General features: G+C 36.3%; 1 protein-coding gene across 4 annotated transcripts in view; it reads right to left on the minus strand.

Moving 5' to 3' along the window:
* LOC127881999 (centrosomal protein of 89 kDa-like) overlaps positions 1-23,455 on the minus strand; it is a 56,421-nt gene that overhangs the window by 28,945 nt on the left and 4,021 nt on the right. For 3 of the 4 annotated variants that reach the window (XM_052430345.1, XM_052430342.1, XM_052430344.1), the window contains exons 3-10: positions 22,723-22,808; positions 21,062-21,249; positions 17,159-17,234; positions 13,872-14,024; positions 11,779-11,946; positions 10,634-10,782; positions 9,677-9,724; positions 3,176-3,259 (exon numbers count right to left, since the gene is read on the minus strand). In XM_052430345.1, coding sequence (XP_052286305.1) covers positions 3,176-3,259; positions 9,677-9,724; positions 10,634-10,782; positions 11,779-11,946; positions 13,872-14,024; positions 17,159-17,234; positions 21,062-21,249; positions 22,723-22,808 — 952 coding nt within the window. The remainder of the gene's footprint in view (positions 1-3,175; positions 3,260-9,676; positions 9,725-10,633; positions 10,783-11,778; positions 11,947-13,871; positions 14,025-17,158; positions 17,235-21,061; positions 21,250-22,722; positions 22,809-23,455) is intronic. The other variant, XM_052430346.1, reaches the window with a different exon arrangement.

The raw sequence follows: 23,455 nt of genomic DNA on the forward strand, positions 1-23,455 counted from the left end.
CTTGATTATGATCTTCACGCCTATGAGACCGCCAAGAATCCCTCTTTCTCCTCGTTTAATTCTTTGTCGGCTTTTTTGAAGTTCTGACTGGACAACATTAGCAAATAACAGCTGCTTTCTCACTCTTCTGCTTTGTTGTTTAGTGAAGCCGGCACTACGTATTAGTTCATCTGTCTGCCGCCTAGGTGTGTTACTTTCCGCTAACTGTTTTTCATTTTGTATTTGGCCCTGCTGTGTTTCGTTTCGCTGTTTCTTCTTAATGCGCTGCAATCTTCTCAAGTTTGTTCTGTATTTCTTTCTTATATTCTCAAACTTTAACTTCAACTCTTTATATTCTCTGTTTTTCTTTGATAGGGCCCGTTGAACCCGTTTCCTGGGCCCATTTCGTCTATTTGGAAAAGACATATTCACAATCTATCAGCTGATTCTGGCGTCTCGTATCCGCTTTTCGATAAAGATGTACATGGCTGTGGTATCTCCACTCTCCCTATCCTTTTCTTAATCCTGTGCGCACGCACATCATTTCTGTTTTTCTCGCGGCGTCTTTTATTCTCTGTGGATGACAACTGATTAACCGGTACATAGTTTCTTTTCTTTCGCTGCTTTGCTTTTGTCAGGTACGCCTCGTACTTTTCAGCATTATCTTTCAGCCGCGGACGGTACTCTCGCATCTTTTCAGCCGCAGACTTCCCCATCTGCAACAATGAGATTTAACAAAACCCTGAAAATGTACATTCAATGTCAACTACTGAAAGTGTAAGGTTCGTTACCACAAATAACGAACCTTACCATCAATACTGAATAGAATATCTTGTAAAATATATCTGCTACCGTTTAGCACACACCTCATTTGAGAAAACTATGTTTGGTGTTTGCCAAGGCATGTGCCAAATAGTTTCCATAGATATATGAAAATATTTAAAACACAGACGAATGGTGCGAAGTATACATAATAAAAGTTGATCCAAACGAGTTTATTTTACAAGCGATTAACAAAAGTGTTTAAATGGTGCACCTTTACTAAAGGTTGGTAAAATCAGGTAAGTAGCTATATAAAAATAAAAAACTAGTTTTTACGTTCAATTACATAAACATAAATATTATATAAATGTATGTAAGGATCGTTAACAAAGGTAACGAACCTTACTTTGCCTTCATGCACAAATGAATGTAAATACGTGCATCTATTCTGGAAGAAAGGTAAACTGTAAAGTCACTCAACATAAAACACTTGCATTTAGTAAGCATTTGATCTTTTGCAAAAACACATTACAAACTTATCTTACCTCTGTGTACCAAGCTATTAATTCTGTACATCAACGCGCTGCCACGTCTTGTTGACATCGAAAATATGGCGAAAGAGGATATTCGTGGAAAAATTACGTCATAACCACCTCGAATGATGTCACATAACATGTATAGTCTTCAGTAGTTATCAGTATAGTCTGTTTCTAAATCTGTGGACACGAACCTTACAGAACGAACCTTACAAAACGATTTTTATGATTGCATTGAAGAATATTATTGCCGATAAATGAATACGTGTTTCACACAATTTATTTACCTGTGTTGCTTTATATTATTAAGACAAATGATTGGTTATATTTATCATTTTGAGCAGTTTACAACTGTAACGATCCTTGCACTCTTAAGTTGATGCGTAAAAAATATGATAAGAGTTCTTAATTTTAACGCAGAAAAACTCAATGGTGTGCAAAATGCTTTAATATTTCAATTTTCTTAAGTGTTAACGTTATTTCAGTTATATATTTTACCTGATATAACACCTTAATCTGATAAAAATGCTATAGAATGTTTACAGCTGTTTTAATTTGTCATATTTGGCGATACTCAATATAATAGCAGAGCTGCTCCGCAAATCTTAGGCAACAAGTAGTTTGACTGCTGATTCTCAACAAAAAATGTTAACACTAACTGAAATGTACAAAATAACATGCATTAGCAGCTTAACTTGCGTCTAGAAACTCTTGCGGATTTTGGATTGGTGACGGCGACAGTAACGAACCTGACAAAACGCGTTATTTAAAATTGTGTGCCCAACTACACGTATGAGATACGAAGACTTATGAAATGTCTGGACATCCATGGCTATTTATGCAATAGATGGAATACACATTTAACCCCAATTTACTGTGTGTATTGGTTATCAATTACCGCGACATGCGAATATGATATCGGCCTCTTCTTATTGAAAATGCGTGTATAGCTTCTTTATTATATAACGATTATGTTACTGACCGCGAACTACGATCAGCACATAAGGTCTGACCTGTATATAAACTCTGACATTCAAACACACTAACCGCGAACTGACCCCTTATACCTCGAGGGTTGAAATGCAATGCATTAAAGTGAGGCATCGCTTTCACTGCTCTTTATACTTTTACATATAACATGTTGACAGGAATATGGAAGTCAGTACTAAATATGAGAACATGGCCTTTAAGTACACAACGTTCTCACGCTGGGAAATCCTCTGAAAATAAAAGGTGCACGCACAAACTGTATTGATGCCGAGATTGAGTGTAAAACTGTTCTATCTATTAAGCCTTTTTGTTAGAGATAAAACTGTTTCATGCTGAACACGAAGTAAAACAGTTTTACAAAGACGCGGACATGTTTCCAATGTTCTAGTGGTTTTATCAAATCAGCCAATGCAGTCAATGAAGTGTATTCATCTGTACTTGGCCGCGAGAAGTTTTATTTGAATTCTATTGAACGCTAACAAAGGTCACGTAAGGTGAAAAGCTGGCGTATACAGCTAACGCCGAAAAACAAACCAGGTTAAGGGCTTAAAGAAACATCGGAATGCATTCAAAATATCTCATACATAGCAAATAATTGCAACTTTTGTAGATAAAATTGTGACAATGCATATGAGCCTAGCTATGTGAAAAGGGGATTTCATGCATGTGCGTAAAGTGTCGTTTCAGATTAGCCTGTGCAGTCTGCACAGGCTAATCAGGGAATACACTTTCGGCCTAAACTGGATTTTCGCTAAGAAGATACCTTCTTTGAATAAAAAAATATACAAGCAATGAGTGTCGGCCCTAATAAGCCTGTGCGTACTACACAGGTTAATGTGGGACAACACTTTAAACAGGTGCATTAAACCCCCTTTTCCCAGAGGCAGCTCATACAGATGCTAGCTCACCTGACACTTCCTGATAGTGTCCTCCCTCTCTCTGATGCGGTCGTCGTACGCCAGGAACAGGGGGTTCAGGTAGCGAATATTGAACTGTAACACACGCCAACATGGTAGAAATATGAAATAATGGCGTCATGCGAAAATGGTTCTTATGCCATATGTGGCCAGGATCCAGACTTGCCTGCACATCTGAACAGTCTGGTCAGGAGCTCCCCTGTCCACTTATAAAACCACCAACATTGAGTGACTTGAACCCTTTCCCTCTCAGAAGCAAAGTGAAACTGGCTGTATGCAAACACCATAGAACCAGAACTGCATGCGAGTAACTCACAGTCTGTTCAGGTTTTATGCTGTTTGCTGCTCATCAGTATATAAGGGTTGAAAATAAAGCCTTTAAAACTTGAATTTATTAAGAAAGGTCTTAAATTAAATTTAACTTTCTAAGGGACAACAAATGTGTAATCTAAGTGGTAAAGGGGTAAAGCTGACTAGCACCAGGGGTCGTATTCCAGAAGCATCTTAAGTCATTACTTAAATAATTTCACTTAAGTTCAAAATTCAAATATTTTGTATTTCTTTACTCAATAAGGAAACACATTTTGTTTGGTATTCATAAAAAACATTGGCATAATGATGTTATTTAAATGTATATATTGATGCCAATCTATTGCAATATGAAATGAAACACTTAAGAACATTTCCCAATTTAAGGATAAGAATAAAATTTAACTTAAGATGCTTCTGGAATACGACCCCTGATCTACACAGGCTGGTCCAGAGTTATGCTGGCCACATATGACATAAGACCCATTTTTGCATGATGTCGCTAATAAGGTTGTGATTAATGTCTGGTAAGCTCTAGATTAAAGGAGAATTTGTGTAAAGGTACTTTTCAATATAGCAGAAATGGCATTCTGGAATCTTTTTAGACAGTGATAATATATAGACAATTTTGTATGTATTTTTTTTAAACACACAATGTTCAGTGTTAAGAACAACAACATGCTATTGAGACAAAACTACCTAACAAGAGCTAATAAGCATTGTCTTCTGATAATACTGCAGATAATTATAGTATTTTTGTACTTGTCCTTTTAAATTGAGTTGCGTTCTGAGAAAACTGGCCATAATGCATGTGCAGTTTGCACGGGCTAATCAGAGACGACACTTTCCGCTTTTATGACATTTTTGTTTAAATGAAGTCTCTTCTTAGCAAAAATCCAATTTTGGACTGCACAGGCTAATCTGGACGACACTTTACGCACATGCATTATGCCCATTATAACCCATTACACTGAAATTTGCCTTGCTCTGGGAAACCGGCTAAATGCATGGCGTGCCGTATGTGTCTTCTGCACAGGCTGATCTGGGACAAACCGGATTTTTGCTAAGAAGAGGCTTCCTTTAAACGAAAATTACCATAGAATCGGTAAGTGTCGTCCTTCATAAGCCTGTCCAGACTGCACAGGCTAATCTGGGACAACAATTTACACACATGCATTTTTGTCTGGTTCCCATGAGCAAGGCTCTACTATTTCGGTTCCCTTTAAAAGTTATGCCTCAAAGCGGGGGACAGGGTACATGTTCCCTTTAGTTAAGCAAAGAACATTACTGGGAGTCCTTAAAAATTATTGATTTCAATAAGCAATATAACATTTTATTCCGTAATCAAGTTTATTGTAAATGCATGTATTATTGTATTTTTTCAGTAAAGTGCAACCGCCGGTTTGAACGGTTAGAAAAATGTCAGATCAGTGTGGGGACTTCATATTATAAATGTGCGGTTGCATTTTACTGAAAAAATACTTATTTGTTTAAAAAGATACGCGGTATAGGCACCGTGATTACCGAGAGTCATTAAAAATTCTTGTTTTCAATAAGCAAAATAACATTTTGTTCCGTAATCAAGTTTATTGTAGACGCATGCAATACACATAAAGAAAACGTATTCTTTGATAATACACTAAATGTATTATAGATAAATTAACACATGAAACACTCTTATTTGAATATAGAAATTTGCCAGTACCTACATTATATAAAATAATTATGTTATGTAAAACTATATTGCAGTGATCTACAAATATGAATACTGAATATAAACTACTGCTTAATAATCAATCATGCATGCTAGAAATGTTAAATGAACAACTGTTCTATGCCCACACCATGCTTTCTGCTCATATTCTGTATTTCTTATAGATGTCCTAAACCAAAAAACACCCCTCACTATACCCTTGTACTTATAATCACCATTCCCTGATCAAAGACATGCAAAACAAAACATTCGAATGTTTCTTTCTTGTAAAATAAAACCTACAGTTTGTTATTGTAATGTTGTACATAATCACAATAATTTGTATGAAGGATTTGAGAACAATATCTAAGATACATGGTTGGAACTTAATTACTTTGTTAAAATTTCCTATGAAACATACAGTTGCTTGCTACACATCCTCATATAGGGACATTCGTCATCATACAAAATATATAAACAAGATGACCCAATCAACTAGGATTTTGTAGATAATGAAATTATTGTTGGATTTATTTGTGGTAAATAAACACTACTGGACATAAATGTCTATAAGACACTTAAAGTAATCTAAAATGTCAAAGATTTTAATAAATTATAATATAAATATTGTTATTTATAACAATAAGGATAATTTGCACTTATACCATACTGTTTAATTAAATAAAATCATTCAAAGCTAGACGAAGTAAATTGCCAAACAAACGCATCCACCTGTTTATAAAAACAAGAGCTGTTCCTAAGACTATTCTTCACTATTCTTCTGCTTTCATAGTTTAACCTATAATTTCTGTTAGCCTCTGGATAAAATGACCACAAAGAAATATTTGAAAATTTACCATATGTGGTAGTTATAAAAAGGGATGCAAGAGGTTAACCGGTTATAAAAAAATATTTGATTATGTTTTTTCATGGAATAATTTTTACGATTTTACTTTTTTCGCGTGACATACGGCCAATTTGCGCCGGCGACTAGTTAGAACAACATGCCGCACCATTGACGGTAGTAAATAATGTGTCAACAATCAACGTAATAAAGCAATTAATCAATACCTTTGTGAAAACAAATAGGGGGTACATTTTGATAACCGACACTTTTGTTTTTTTTTACTCGCAAAAATTTAACTAGCGAACTGCGGTGAGTGAAAGCTATTAGCGAAGACGTAATTGACATGTTTATTGAACTCACGATGATAAAAAAAAAGTTGAGACATTGGACAGCTTTTATGTTTTGTTAACCAATATACAACAGTGATTGCTCGCGTAAATACCGTGTAAGTAACAATTGTATCAAGAATTGCATTCGTAGTTAAATCATGACGAGTTAACGTCGTTAATGTTTATCAAAAATTAATATCATTAGGATAATCTACCTCCACCATTACCGTCCCATGCAAGTTTCATTTAAGAAAGCAAATTATTAACTTATTTAATAATTATACATCAATTAAAACAATTTAAAAAATAAAACCGTTAAATTTAGTATTTGGATTATTGTTTAAAATTAGTGTGCTATGGTACGCTAACAAACATTCGTAACTATCAGTATTTGAAATCATAATACTTAGTTACTTCGCTATTAAATAAATGTACTGATTATATAAAATATTCAACTTATATTTCGTTCAAAATTACTTTAATTTGCATTTGTGTCCTGTATTTTACCCACATTTTTTAATTGTAAAATGAAAATCAAACGATAATACTTCGGCTACAAACGCTAAAATGCAAACAACATAATATGCAATTTTCGAATAAGAAGAGATGCGGATTCGTTGGACACACATGACACACTTAACGTCGAATTGAAAGGGAAGAACATTTCCATTTTAAGCAAATTTGAGTGTTAAAAATTAAAAAAGAATGAACAAAAGAACACACCATTTTTGTGAGCGATACGACGCGAACGTAATATAAGCGGCCCTACCAAAAATAAGTTAATAACACATGAAAATGAACATTGTGTAGTTCTTTAATTTTTTACTCCTATGCATTTACGCAGGAAAAATAAATAAAATATATAGCATACATTTACAAAATTATTCAAATAAATTGTATAATACATTTTATTACAAAACTGTCATGTTATCAACGCAAGCGATTTCAAATTTGAAATTACATTTGTTTCTACAGAGCGGCTCGAGTGGTATGCCATTATTTACGTACTCTAAATTTTAACTACTTAAGGCGTTTCGGTTTACCCGTTTATAACCGGTTACGGAAAAAGGAGAACCGGTTAATGATTTTTGTAACCTATTGCATCCCTAGTTATAAGTATTTATAAGCTTAAAGCTGACAATTTATCAATTAAATCCAGAAATGTGACCATGCCAAGAAACTAGACTTTCAATTTTTTGCCCATAAATTCAGTCAAATTAAATTAACTTTGAAAGCAAGGTCCACATATAAACTACATACACGCAAAATAACAGCAAAGTACCTCAATCAAATCTCAAGTAATTGAGCAATAATCATGTTTCTGTTCTTAGTAACAATGACCTTGACCTAAATAGCCCTAAATGCAAGTCAAACCTACATGTAGGTCTGCATGTAAGTTAAGTGCAAACAAAATAACAACTAAATGCCTACATCCAAATTAAAATTATTGAACAGAAACTCTTTACCTACACATTGTATTTTAGTACCAGTGACCTTAACCCAGTGACCTTGACCCAATTTGTTTGACCCCAAATGTAATCCCTTGCTAGATAAGCCAATAACCTACATTGACATAAATTTTCAGCACAATTTCTCAACCTTAACTGCAGTTTAGCGAAATATTTTTATCAATAAATATAACTATACTGACTGCAGTTATTGAGGGCATTTTTTTCTATTTTTAGCAATAAAAACATTGACCTTGACCAACTTGCCCCCAAATGCAACCCCATGCTAGTTCTTCTTATCCTCACACAATGTCCCCAGACACATGTGTGAAGTTCCCATTGAATACCATTGGTAGAAATAGGGCCATGGAGGTGATGCACGTTTATCTCACCAAAGTTTCGAGAACAAAAAGGCGGCATGTACCTGCTTAATTGCAGGTCAGAATTAAGGAACCTGGTTAGTGACCTCACACGATGACCCTGATCACATGTGTGAAGTTCAAATCCAATAACATTTGTGATATTGAGATGTGGCAATATTAACCATAACCTGACAATTACGCCGATCCCAACATTTGGGTGAGTAGAATAGCTCAGACTATTCGGCGAATATTTGAGCTCAAAACCCGAAGTCCAAACACCTGTCAGAGCAACACCTCGTCATTAGAGTACATACCACCACTCTGGCACACAATACTTACTTCCTGAATGATCGGGTGATCCCTGTGGGGGTCAACCTCCAATGCACAATTAACACTTGAGCCGCGTTCTGAGAAAACTGGGCTTAATGCATGTGTGTAAAGTGTTGCCCAGATTAGCCTGTGCAGTCGGCAAAGGCTAATCAGGGACGACACTTTCCGCTTTTATGGTATTATTAGTTTCAAGAAAGTCACTCCTTACCGAAAATCAAAAGTTTAGGTGGAAAGTGTCGTCCCTGATTAGCCTGTGCGGACTGCACAGGCTAATCTGGGACGACACTTTTCTCACATGCATTATGCCCAGTTTTTTCCAATACACAATCAACACTTGTATTTTAAGCAGTCTTTCAATGCGACTGTCTTCCCATACTTATTTTAAACGTCATTAAATCAATTTGCTAACAATACAAGAAATAATGATTTAAGAAAACAAAGTGTGAAATGTAATGCACTAACATAAAGCAAAAACTGGTAAAACAAAATAACTGGTTGAATTTGACTGTTTTTCATACTGTTTACATTATTTGCCAGCCAGAAATAATAGGATACTGTACAAGCATTATTATTCGTACGAAATTCAATATTTGTTGCTTTTGTGGGCACACGAATAAAAAAAAATAAAAAATATTCTAATATTTATTCCAAAATCAGAATTCAACAATTGTATGTGTGCAGAAAAAAGTATTTTTTTTTTAAACATACAATTTCACGCATAAGAATGTAAATGATTTTACAGTATATAGAAAATTATGTGTTGGATAACGATGAAGCTGATCATGTTTGGCTGACACCTTTGAGCTTAAGGCACTCAAGCCTCCAGCTTATTTGTTTTTTGACTTCTCATGATAAACTTTATCTGTCTCCAAAAAACATATGGGTAGCGCTCTGACAAAAAGGGGTTTAATGCATGTGCGTAAGGTATTGTCCCATATTAGCCTGTGCAGTCATCACAGGCTAATCAGGGGCAACACTTTCCACCTAAACTGTATTTTTGCTAAGAAGAGACTTTCTTTAAACAAAAAATATCATAAAAGCAGAAAGTGTCGTCCCTGATTAGCCTGTGCGGACTGCACAGGCTAATCTAGGACAACACTTAACGCACATGCATTTAACCCTCTTTTCAGAGGGCAGGGCTCAAATAGTAATCTCTAAATCTGTCGGTCCTTACCAGCCAAGATGGCGGCGGTCCCTCCGATGGAAGACCACTCATCTCTCCCTGGAAGCATACACATGCTTGGATGTGTTATCAAACATATCAAAACAATTAACATCTCTAAAAACCAGGGCTTACTCTGCCATTTGCCAAATAAGCAAATGGCTAAAAATTGACCTACTTGGCTATTTGGCTGCAACTTTTTCTTCATTAAAACTTAAAAATACCCAAAAATAGAAGAATTTTGCCATAGCAAGGCCAATTTGGCTAAAAAGTTTTTTAGCCAGGGAAAGCCCTAAAAAACCAATGGTTATTTTGGGTTTAAACAAAAAATGTATTCAAGAAAATATTCCAACACATCAAATAAGAGAGCTTATAGCTTTATTTACTGAAAATAAAAGTTACTTTTTATCCCAGTTACAGACATCTTTTCATTGCTAGCAAATCAATAGGTGACAGTGGAAAGTAGTTGTTCCCTGTTTTAAACCTCTATATATCACTAGAAAATCTCAACATCACTAACCCACAGTGAAAAGCAGTTTTTTTCCCTTTTTGTACCTCTATTTATCACTAGAAAATCTCAATATCACTAACCCACAGTGAAAAGCAGTTTTTTCCCTTTTTGTACCTCAATTTATCACTTGAAAATCTCAACATCACTAACCCACAGTGAAAAGCAGTTTTTTCCTTTTTGTACCTCTATTTATCATTTGAAAATCCCAACATCACTAACAAACAGTGCAAAGCACTTTCCAAACCCCCACCCCATGTGGACTTATCACTAAAAAATCACTATAGACTGTGGTGTCCACCTAACAAATGGGTGGTCATGGGTTTGTTCCCCACTAAGGCAGCGTTCTTTAAATGTCCCAAATACTGATTCTATCCGATGAAACGGACTCAAGCTTTTCCATAAGCCTTTGGCTTTCAATGCAATGGAGCTAAAATAAATAGATTTAAACCTAAGCAGACCTGTTTCACCCCATTTGGTGGGCGGTACTTTGCCTGGTAGGAGCTCAGTTCCACGTGCAGACGTTTGATAGAGTTCTTCAGGGACTCGTTCTCTTCCTTAAGGTCGCTGATCTGTTTCTGGGCCAGCATCGAGGCAGCAGAGGCAGGGTCTACAAGCAAAGACTTGTTTGATCAGATTTCAGTCTTGCCCTGGGAAAACAGGCTTATTGCATGTGTGTAAAGTGTTGTCCCGGATTATCCTATATCACGCCATCTACAAAATACTCTTCTTTCATTGGCTGTTTGACCCCACATGCTGACCCCATATATTCTTTATGGTGTCACTAGACTATATGGGGCAGTATATTGTTATATATTGTTACTGTTATATAATCTTCTTGAATTTAATATTTTCGATAATACTAGTTTAAAAAAAACATTGTTAATATGATGAGATGGAAAGTAGTTTGCGTGATCAGATATATCGTTACAGGGTCTCACCCCGATATGGTTTTCCACACAACCCTATATCCCATATCGGGTCAGTAACTAACCCTGTAACTATTAATGTCTATAAGGGTCCCATTTTCCTAGAGTGAGGCTCGTTTGCTTTCGACTAAAAATGAAAAATGCTTGTTAAAAAGTATGTCCCAACATCAACAACAAATTTCCTCACTCAGACCATTAAAGTGTTAGTCTATTGACAGCAACTCACCTCAATAGCAAAATAGGTAGAGGGGAGGGGGGAGTGGGGGAAAAATAGCAGAGTCGATAGAGGACACCCCATAGAGTTGTGGATGCAGTGTGCTTTTTTTCACCATTTTGGGATGGGGCTAGCTCCATTTGGATTGGGAATTATGTTGTTTTCACTAAAAATGGGACATTTTTGTGTTAGCAAATTCTTACAAATTTAATATAAGGAATAAGTGAATATTATATTTAATATGGCTGAACCCATAGAGCTGTATAGGAAATTAACTGAATGTTAAACTATTTTGACATATTTAAAAAAAATGTGGAAATCACCAATTGAAATTTTCTAGACAGCCAATTTTGGGAAAAATACATACTTTTTAAGATTAGGAAAACAAATTTTAAAAGAAAATAACAGAAAAAAAATTCACTGGAATGCAACCCAACCATTGTAATCAAGCAAGGTATGTTACCTCCGGTCTCGTAGGTGGAAACCACCTCCCTGTAGGTCTGCACCTCGTTCTCCAGCTGGTGGGTCAGCGTGGCTAGGTGCTCCCTCTCGGCCTCCAGGGAACGCAGCCGCTCTGTCTCCTTGACGACGCTGCGCCCCGACAACGACCTTGACCTAACCGTGTCTGGCCCTGTGAGGACGTACATATACAGTATACAGTGGTGTTCTTTCTTTAATACTTTGGGAATCGGGCTGGGGCCCTTTGTATTGAATTTTGACTAAAATGGGGAAATTGGTGTTTTTTCCTTACAATTCTTTAAAATTGAGAAAAAAGTGTTTTCTATATATAATTCACTCAGGGATTTTTTTTAAATATTGAATTGGGAATTTTAGGCAGGCTTTGGGCGAAACAAATGCCCCAAATTCCACAAAATAAAACCCCACAATGGTATACCAGTAGGATGATGCCTTCAAATGGAATGAGTGTAGACAAACGGTTAGTCTTACCAAGTGACCAACCATTGGTAGAGGCTCATGTTTTGTTGCAAAATTTATAAAAGTCCAATGATTTGTGTTACTTCTATATAACAAAAACACAATTTCCACCAACACCAACTTAAATGGTGAAGCAAAGTTCTAATACAAACCATATTGCAGAATTGTATCTATGAACCATGTGCATTAGTGTACTATCTTATACAAAATGGGTTATCTCAATTAAGATTCAAATAAAACTCATGCAAAATAAATTGTGGAAACAGTGATCATGCAAGCATAAATGAAAACATTTAAGGAAAGCTACAACATGTAAGAAGGCCCCAAAAGAAGCATTGAAATAATATCTTTTACACAAAAACACTGACGAAAAGCTTCAGATGAGCAATTACTAAGATAAGTTATTTCTGTTATCGCCTTAAAGTACATTTAAGTAACGATCTCGCTCAAAAATATCAAATATTTCGTAAAATAAAGCTAACCTATACAAAAATCATTGTTCCTTATAGCAAAATGCAAAATTTCAACATTAGATGTTGTCTGGTAACATTGATATAACGAGATACAAAATGGTCGTTTTTATTTTTTTGCGTCACAAATAATTCAATTTTTATTTCCCGCGAAATATCCGAACATTTACGGGCAAACGCGAGATTGGATTCGGTCAGCGTCGGATAGCTTCGGCAGAAGATTTCTGGGAAAGCTTGTATAAATTATGCAAATAAACGCAACCCGAATGAATCCGATCCTGACTCAATATCATCCACAAAACGAAAGTAGATGACATGGTGGAACGATATTTAGATGCTTAAAAATTGTTGAATGTTTGTTATTGAACGTTTTTACACCAATGTTTCTTGTTTTTAGGATCTTCCTATTGTAAATAACCATCGTTTGGTACTGTTTGTTGTTGAAATTTTTTATATAGCATAATACAGTACGTATGTAGTATTAGTGAGCGTGATAGTGACTTAAAATATATTGGTAAACATTTATTACCGTATATACGCTTTGATTCCACTTTCAATTAATAAACAAACAAACCATTCAATTGGGATCCTCAACTTTGCAAAGAAGATGCTACTTTCACTATAAAAATGTTTTCCACTAAAAATCGAAAGAATCTACATTTACAATATTAATGCAAATAATGCTTAATATGAATTGTTTATCCTTACACATGGTCTTTGCTTTAAACCATATAATAATGCAAACAGTTATTTGCATGAGTTTGTCATAGAACATTGTCATGGACTTAAACCATAAAATATTACAACCAGTTGTTTTTATGGCTTTATCCTTAAAAAATGGCCTTATCCATAAAAAAAAATAGTCTTTCCCTTACCCCATGTTATAATTCAAACAGTTTTTTGTCCTTAAGCATAATCTTGGCATTAAACAATCTAATAATACAAACAGTCATTTTCAAGGCTTTGTCCTTAAACATGGTCGTGGCTTGAAAACCATAAAATAGAAACATTCATTTGTTAGGCTTTGACCTTTAATATGGTCATGGTTTTAAACCATATAATAATACAAATAGTTGTTTGGATAGCTTTGTCTTTAAACATGGTCTTACGTTCCAAACCATATAACGATACAAACGTTGTAATATGTTACCATCAGCAGCGTCCATATCTAATTGTGGAGGAGAGCTGTTAGAGGCTACAACAACCTCATTGCGCACAATTTGCTCCTCAATGTGGCTACCTCGTGATTTTTGGGATTTGTGAGTTTCTGCAGGGGTGCTGGCAGAAGATCTGATATGCCTCTCTGTGTAGACGTGCAGCAGAAACGGGAGACACACAGTGAAATAAGACACAGGGTGCAGAACATAACACACAGCAACATGCAAGGCGCATTTGTTCACATTTTAACTGTTGGTCAACTTAACCATGGCAAAAGATTGGAGACAAATTTACACGTCTTCAATTTGATCTGAAGGTTAAAATATGTAGAACTATTTAATACATTGCTATGATTAAGGGCAGTGAAACATTTAACTAGTAGCAGGGTTTTGTTAAATTCATTAGCTATATATAAGAATACATGTATAGAGCTCAGAAAATTTGTTCTAATTTTGTTCTAATTTATGCAGTTTTCCCCCAAAATTAACCTTACCCTTTGTCATTCAATTACCTTTCAGCTACATTTGTTGAAAGTTATCCCCAAATTTTGTTTTCTCATGCATTTTTCCCCATAATTCATATAAAAATCCTTAAGAAAGGGATGCCCCCACATTCCACTTTTGTCTAAAAACTACACTAACGTAAAAACTATATTAAGGCCATATTCGACATTTCATCTGTATGTGAGGCCTACACCTTTGAGGTAGGTGATACACACATCATTCCCTTCTCATGAGGTTATTTGTGGCAAGTCCAAACAAGCTGCTTTCTGGCCATTTTTTTTTACCTTTGACTTCTACATGTTACTTTGACCTTTTAATGTAGGGAGATGGGTGTTACATATCGCACTTCATCTGACATGTGACCTTGACCTTTTAATGTAGGGAGATGGGTGTTACATATCGCACTTCATCTGACATGTGACCTTGATCTTTTAATGTAGGGCTATGGGTGTTACATACCGCACTTCATCTGACATGTGACCTTGATCTTTTAATGTAGGGAGATGGGTGTTACATACCGCACTTCATCTGACATGTTACTTTGACCTTTTAATGTAGGGAGATGGGTGTTACATACTGCACTTCATCTGACATGTGACCTTGACCTTTTAATGTAGGGCTATGGGTGTTACATACCACACTTCATCTGACATGTGACCTTGTTCTTTTAATGTAGGGCTATGGGTGTTACATACCGCACTTCATCTGACATGTGACCTTGATCTTTTAATGTAGGGAGATGGGTATTACATACCACACTTCATCTGACATGTTACTTTGACCTTTTAATGTAGGGAGATGGGTGTTACATACTGCACTTCATCTGACATGTGACCTTGACCTTTTAATGTAGGGAGATGGGTGTTACATACCACACTTCATCTGACATGTGACCTTGACCTTTTAATGAAGGGGTTATGGGTGTTACATACTGCACTTCATCTGACTTGTGACCTTGATCTTTTAATGTAAGGCTATGGGTGTTACATACCGCACTTCATCTGACATGTTACTTTGACCTTTTAATGTAGGGAGATGGGTGTTACATACTACACTTCATCTGACATGTGACCTTGACCTTTTAATGTAGGGCTATAAGTGTTACATACCGCACTTCATCTGACATGTGACCTTGACCTTTTAATGTAGGGTAATGGGTGTTACATACCGCACTTCATCTGACATGTTACTTTGACCTTTTAACGTAGGGAGATGGGTGTTACATATCGCACTTCATCTGACATGTGACCTTGACCTTTTAATGTAGGGAGATGGGTTTTACATACTGCACTTCATTTGACATGTGACCTTGACCTTTTTATGTAGGGAGATGAATGTTACATACTGCACTTCATCTGGTGATGATTTACCTTTCAGCCAAGTTATTTTAAAAATCCATCAATACATGTATATGACAAAGTTATGGCTGAGACATAATTTGGCAAGCTGTTTTATCACCAAATGTGATCTTTGACCTCCAAGTCAACCCTTTACCTTTGAGGTATGTAGACAGGTGTTACATGTGACACATCATTATATGATGCTTTGAAGTTATGCAAAGTTGTTTTAAAATCTATCAAAATATGGCTAAGTAATGGTTGAGGCATCCTGACACTGGCAAAGACGGACAATTGGACTGCTAGGCTCTGCCGCCTACACTTTGAAGGAGGGTGGGGGGGGGGACGGGGCCATAACACCCTGCTAGGCTTATTAAATCTATGTGAGCTACACAATTTACCATGGTTATCATGACTTTATGGTTAACTCGTTGAACAACTGGGATCAGGTGATATGATGGTTGAGAAATAAACAAGGTTAAAGGTCATAAAACAGAGAGTATATATAATTCACTTTCAAGCATAAGGTATCAGTGACCACAAGACTGTGAGATTTTACAAAACTTTTACTTATCAACATAAAGTTTGCAAAACAAGCAATAGCAAACATAAAGTTACCACAATGGCGAATGACATCGCATAAAAAGTTGTCCAAGATTAGCCTGTGCAGTCCGCACAGAAATAATCAGGGACGACACTTTCCGCTTTTATATTTTTTGTTTACAGAAAATCTCTTCTTTGCATAAATCAAGTTTAGGCCGTAAGTGTCGTCCCTGATTAGCCTGTGTGGACTGTACAGGCTTATCTGGGATGACACTGTACGCACATGCATTATATCCTCTTTTCACAGAGCAAGGCTCATATATGCATTAAATGTGACCCAAATTTGGTCAAGTCAGTGACAAAACTTTCCACATTGACTGGATTTTTGTAAAGAAGTTAACTTCCTATCAAAAGTTAACTAAAAGCAGAAAGTGTTGTCGATGATTATCTTGTGTACTGCGCAGGCTTATCCGGAACAAAACTTAACACAAATGATTTAAGCCCAGTTTTCCCAGACTGCGGCTCCACTTATTAGATTAACCGAGTCGCGTTCTGAGAGAACTGGGCTTAATGCATGTGCGCAAAGTGTTGTCCTAGATTAGCATATGCAATCCGCACCGGCTTATCAGGGACGACACTTTCTGCTTTTATGACATTTTTCGTTTAAATGAAGTCTCTTCTTAGTAAAAATCCAATTTAGGCGGAAAGTGTCGTCCCTGATTTGCCTGTGTGGACTGCACAGGCTAATCTGAGACAACACTTTAGGCACATGCATTATGTCCAGTTTTCTTAGAACACGACTTAAACAATTCTGGCTGGAATAACTGTAAAAGTATCACACCGAAAAAAGGAATGACTACGTAAAAGAGTGGGAAGCAACTCTTAAAAGCATGTACCTTTGATTGTGATCTCATGTTCCACTGGGAAATGCAGACTACGGGCACTGGGCTGCTTTCTTGTGGGACGGTGGGGCTGAAAGAGAACCCGAAGAGTTACTGGATATATGCAGTGAACTCAAGGATTTATTGGAAGCAAAATCTTGCTTTTTGATGCAAGCATTTAGCTATTTTCTCATAATAAACTCCGCAAAATGTACTTTTCTGCATCATTTTAATACAAATAATACTGGAAAGCTCAATCAATAATATAGTTGATATTTCTCTCAGATTTGTTTTAAATCGCATGACTTACATGTATACTTAGAAACATTTAAATAGAATGTAACTAGTAAGCACACACAAGATAACTCTGTGCTTCAGTATTTTCACCCCTGAAAATTATATTTGACCCTGGAAATTGTTCAAGCACACAGTCATTTGACTTCTGCTTTTCAAAATCAATTTATATCCCTGGGACTGTACTAGCCTTCATTTGCAACATATATATATACAACAATTCACCATGAATATTTTCACAATTTTTGTCTACAAAAATTTTACTAAAATCTTTTGATTTTAAGTTCCGCCCTAATGAAATTTGTTAAAGTTAAAACCATGTTCAAAATAAATTTACTTAAATACTCGCAGCGAATTTAGATCACTTTTCTTATAAAACTTCTCTAAAGAGTTTTACCGACCCTTTGATTAATAATGTTTTCACAACAAGTATTATTTTAATTAAATGCTACTAATTTTAAATAATAGCCAGAGAAATCTTATCTAGCTCAGTGTTACTAACTGTACTTTAATTTGAAGTCAATACAAGCAAAACTATAACAGTAACATAACGTAGAAAGATCTGACAAAAACATGTATATTTAAATATGTTCTACAAAGCCATTATATAATGCAATAAGAGAACACAGAGAAAATGGTGTAGAAAAACATTTATAAAAATTGCATACGATTTTGCCAAATCCTCTACACACAAACAGCAAAACATATGGAGATTTATACAAACATTGGTTAATTAAAGATATTAAGATTCAGAATAAAGCAAAGTAAAGGAGTCACAGTCCAGTACAGGGGTCATAGTATAGTAAAGGAGTCACATCATAGTACGGGAGTCAAAGCTATGTAAAGGATTCACAGCATAATTAAGGATTTGAAGCTTAGTAAAGAGCAGGAGTCACAGCCTAGCACAGGAGTCACACCATAGTAAAAGAGTCACAGCATAGTTAAGGAGTCACAGCATAGTAAGAAGTAATAGCATAGTAAAGGAGTCACACCATAGTAAAGGAGTCACAGCATAGTAAGGAGTCACAGCATAGTAAGTAGTCACAGCATAGTAAGTAGTCACATTATAGTAAAGGAGATACAGGATATAAAACGAATCACAGCATTTTCGAAGTGGTCACATCATAGTTTAGGAGTCACAACATAGTAAAGGGGTCACAGCATAATAAGGAGCCATAGCATAGTAAGGAGTCACAGCATAGTAACGAGTCATAGTGTAGAACAGCAGTCACAGCATAGTAAAGGAGTCACAGCATAGTAAAGGAGTCACACCAACATAAAGGAGTCACAGCATATTACAGGAGTCGCAGCATAAAACAGGAGTCACAGGATAGTTAGGAGTAACAGCATAGTAAAGGAGTCACAGCATAGTACAGGAGTCACACAAACATAAAGGAGTCACAGCGTATTACAGGAGTCACAGCATAAAACAGGAGTCACAGGATAGTTAGGAGTAACAGCATAGTAAAGGAGTCACAGCATAGTACAGGAGTCACACAAACATAAAGGAGTCACAGCGTATTACAGGAGTCGCAGCATAAAACAGGAGTCACAGGATAGTTAGGAGTAACAGCATAGTAAAGGAGTCACAGCATAGTACAGGAGTCACACAAACATAAAGGAGTCACAGCGTATTACAGGAGTCGCAGCATAAAACAGGAGTCACAGGATAGTTAGGAGTAACAGCATAGTAAAGGAGTCACAGCATAGTACAGGAGTCACACAAACATAAAGGAGTCACAGCGTATTACAGGAGTCACAGGATAGTTAGGAGTAACAGCATAGTAAAGGAGTCACAGCATAGTACAGGAGCCACAGTATAGTAAAGGAGTCACCCCATAGTAAAGGAGTCACACCATAGTAAAGGAGTCACACCATAGTAGAGGAGTCAAAGCTATGTTAATGATTCACAGCATAATAAAGGATTTGCAGCATAGAAAAGGAGTCAAAACAATGTTATGGATTCAAAGCATAGTAAAGGAGTCACACCATAGTAAAGGAGTCACACCATAGTAAAGGAGTCACACCATAGTAAAGGAGTCACACCATAGTAAAGGAGTCACACCATAGTAAAGGAGTCACACCATAGTAGAGGAGTCAAAGCTATGTTAATGATTCACAGCATAATAAAGGATTTGCAGCATAGAAAAGGAGTCAAAACAATGTTATGGATTCAAAGCATAGTAAAGGAGTCACGTCATAGTAAATGAGTCACACCATAGTGAAGGAGTTGCAGCAAAGTAAAGGAGTTACAGCATAGTAAAGGAGTCTCATCATAGTAAATGAGTCACACCATAGTGAAGGAGTTGCAGCATAGTAAAGGAGTCTCATCATAGTAAATGAGTCACACCATAGTGAAGGAGTTGCAGCATAGTAAAGGAGTTACAGCATAGTAAAGGAGTTACACCATAGTAAAGAGGTCTCATCATAGTAAATGAGTCACACCATAGTGAAGGAGTTACAGCATAGTAAATGAGTCACACCATAGTGAAGGAGTTACAGCATAGTAAAGGAGTCACACCATAGTAAAGGAGTCTCAGCATAGTAAAGGGGTCATATCATAGTAAAGGAGTCACAGTATAGAAAAGGAGTCACACCATAGTAGAGAGTTACACCATAGTAAAGGAGTCACACCATAGTAGAGAGTTACACCATAGTAAAGGAGTCACAGTTAACCAAAGTAAATCCACCCACAATATCAGTTGACAAACAGATTCATGAGTTTAGTGCATCATTTCCCTGCACATATTTGCACAGTGATCAGACCAGAGCATACCCGCTTTCTTGCAAGTCTCCTCTATGAGCGATACAAGTAAACATAGACTTGTCACAAAGTATACAATTATCTACTTGGATGAAAATACTTAGAACAATGTTGTCAATAAATACCACAAAAATTATTCATGTCGTTTGAACATGAAAGAATAATAAACTGAGACAAGGTCAATAAAAATCAAAGGTCATGCAATAATATTATCATTTACATAAAACCCTGAATAAAAAAGGGAATAATCATAGTCATCCATTAATATAATTTGCTTTCTGATATTTTGAGAAAAATATTAGTAGCAGTGCTCTAAATGCTTTATCATTTACAGCCTGTGTCGTTTGGATTGGGAATAAAAGCGGATAAACCATAAAATTGGGAATTGGGATAAAATATAACAGTATTCAAATTGTTTATAACTGCATGTTCAACTGCATTTTGAATTTATATTATGAAGTGCTACTTAATAAACTCAATAAAACAATAATATAGTTTATTTGAAAAGTTTGGCATCTTTTGGAAGTAATTTTGGTCAGATTTTACAAGAAGTCCTTATGTCCCCCAACCCCCAACCGAAAAAAAGATCCTTAAACAAAGGAATGGCGTTGTGGATATGGTGTCTGCCTAGCGATCTGGAGGTCACGGGTTTGAACCCCACTGGGAGCATTCCTTCGATCTCCCAAAACGACACCAAGTACTGGTTCTAATCCCAGAAAACGGACTCAAGCGTGTTTCAATAAGCCTAAAGCTTTCAATTTAATTGCGCTAATATAAATAGGTTTTAACTAAACTGAATATAAACCTGGGAGGGTAAGACTTAGTTATAATATACTGAGCAAGGGTTAGGTCAAGGTCACCTTGTCCTGAGCACGCCCCTCATCCTCGGAAGACTGGTCGTGGACCCGTCTCATGGCGTCATGGACCTCAATGGTCGTATCTAGGGTCTGAGAGGACGATTGGCGCTGGCCTCGCTTCACAGGCATGGAGTACAGTGCCTCAGAGTTCTGCTGCGGGCCTGGAGACGATAGCACTCCTGCCATTTGGGCTACAACATTAAATAAGACTGATGACAGTGTTCTTTTTGCCATTTAGGGAATGGGGCTAGGCCCTTCATCGTGGAAAATCACATTGTTTTGACTAAAATTGGAAAAATGCTGATGTTGCTTATTTGCTAAAAAATACTTGAAAATTGAGAATGAAAGTGTTTTCAATATTGTAGGTTGTAAGGTACCTTTAAAACAGCTGGATAGGAATTTCAACTAAAAGTAGAGAATTATTTTTTTATCAAAAAGAACAATATTTTTTTTGAAACCTCCAATTTAAATCTTAGCAAGTCATGTGGTAAAAATATATTCTTTTTTAGATGGGGAATGAGGCCGCATTTTACTACAATGTGACCCAAAAATGAGGCCACATTTTACTACAATGTGACCCAAAAAACCACTTATTGATCACAGGCTGCCTCTTAGTCTGTCTACCTTTTCCTGATAGAAAAATACACCTAAAGAAACAATTTGTAGCCGGTAAATTTAGAGAATACATGAAGTCGGAGAGATGATTTGTGGAGTTATGTTTGGTCTACTTTAGAGGTACTAGTACAATATTCAAGATTATTTGGATTATTTTTATGTTCCACCAATGACTTTGTTCATCTGATCTTGATTTTGGAAAATATAATTCCAGTGTCTTTTTCTGTACTTTGTGTAACCTACATAATCTCTTATAAATGTGTTCAGTTTGTTTTTTTGTGAGTTCAGTTGTTTTTTTTTTCATATTTAGGGTCTGTATTTGTCCCCATTTCCAAATGTCAAAAAGTTTGTGTTATTTTCAAAATGACTGCTTCAAATTACCAATCAAAGGTTTCCAAAACATTTTTTAATTATTTTTGTAAATAAAATGCAACATTAAGTTAATTTCCATATGCAGCTCTATGGGTTCAACCTAAGTTAAAATAATATTAAAAACAATTATTAACAATTTTAAAGCATTTGTTAGCAAAAAACCACAGAACCAATTTCCTAATTTGTGCCCTTACAACACATTTTTCCAAATCCAAAAGGCCCTGTCCCCAGTCCAAACAAACAAACAAATATATCATTGAAAAAAAATGTTTTGATCAAGTTGCATGAAGATTGGATCATAAATGTGATAAAAAAAGTTTAAGAGTGTTAAAAAGTTTTTTCTAAAGCCACATAAGGCAAAAAGGCCCCATACCCTGGTGGCCATGTTTATCAACCAACCTGAACTATTTTCGAACTCATCCAAGATATTGTTGGGACAAATCTTCTGACCAAGTCTCATGAAGATCGGACAATAAATGCGGCCTGTAGAGTGTTAACAAGACAAATGTTGACGCCCCATGATGCACAACCGACAATATGAGATCACAAAGGCTCACCATTAGCACATTGTGCTCAGGTGAGCTAAAAACACTGATAAAGTGACAGTTATACAGGTTTTTTTCCACATTACTTCTACTTATTATGAAACACTTGCACACACTGAATCAGGTCTGTACCTTGTTGGTGCTCTTCAATGTCATGCTCTCGATTGCCACGACTTCTCCTCTTTCTCGACACAGACAGCATCTCAACTGATGAATACCTGGAGAACAGAGCTATATGTGAAGCAAAGCATGCGACAAGTAACCATAATAAATCGCTTGTTACAATATCTCCAGGATGGAATGTAAAAATGTTACTTCCGATTAACATACGGTAGATCACACTGATATAATGGCTCTCATGTCAACCACTTATTTAAGTTTACATTTGAGCTAAGCTTGCTTAATGCATGTGCGTAAAGTGTGGTCCCAGATAAGAGTTAACAAACAAAAAGAGGTGTCGAGGCGAAAATTGTCACCTCAGATTAGCCTTTTCTGAGATGACACTTTTCAGACTGCACAGGCTAATCTGAGATGACACTTTTCAGACTGCACAGGCTAATCTGAGATGACACTTTGCAGACTGCACAGGCTAATCTGAGATGACACTTTTCAGACTGCACAGGCTAATCTGAGATGACACTTTTCAGAATGCACAGGTTATTCTGAGATGACACTTTTCAGACTGCACAGGCTAATTTGAGATGACACTTTGCAGACTGCACAGGCTAATCTGAGATGACACTTTGCGCATATGCATTAAACCCTGTATAGCAGGGTACAGCTCATTAATTAGTGTTTTTCCCAGGAGGGCAAAGGGGCATGGCGCATTACTTTCAAAAAAGGGCATATTAGCGCGCAGTTTAGG

This window comes from Dreissena polymorpha, chromosome 5 (genome assembly GCF_020536995.1).
Source record: "Dreissena polymorpha isolate Duluth1 chromosome 5, UMN_Dpol_1.0, whole genome shotgun sequence".
Classification (NCBI taxonomy): Eukaryota; Metazoa; Mollusca; class Bivalvia; order Myida; family Dreissenidae; genus Dreissena; species Dreissena polymorpha.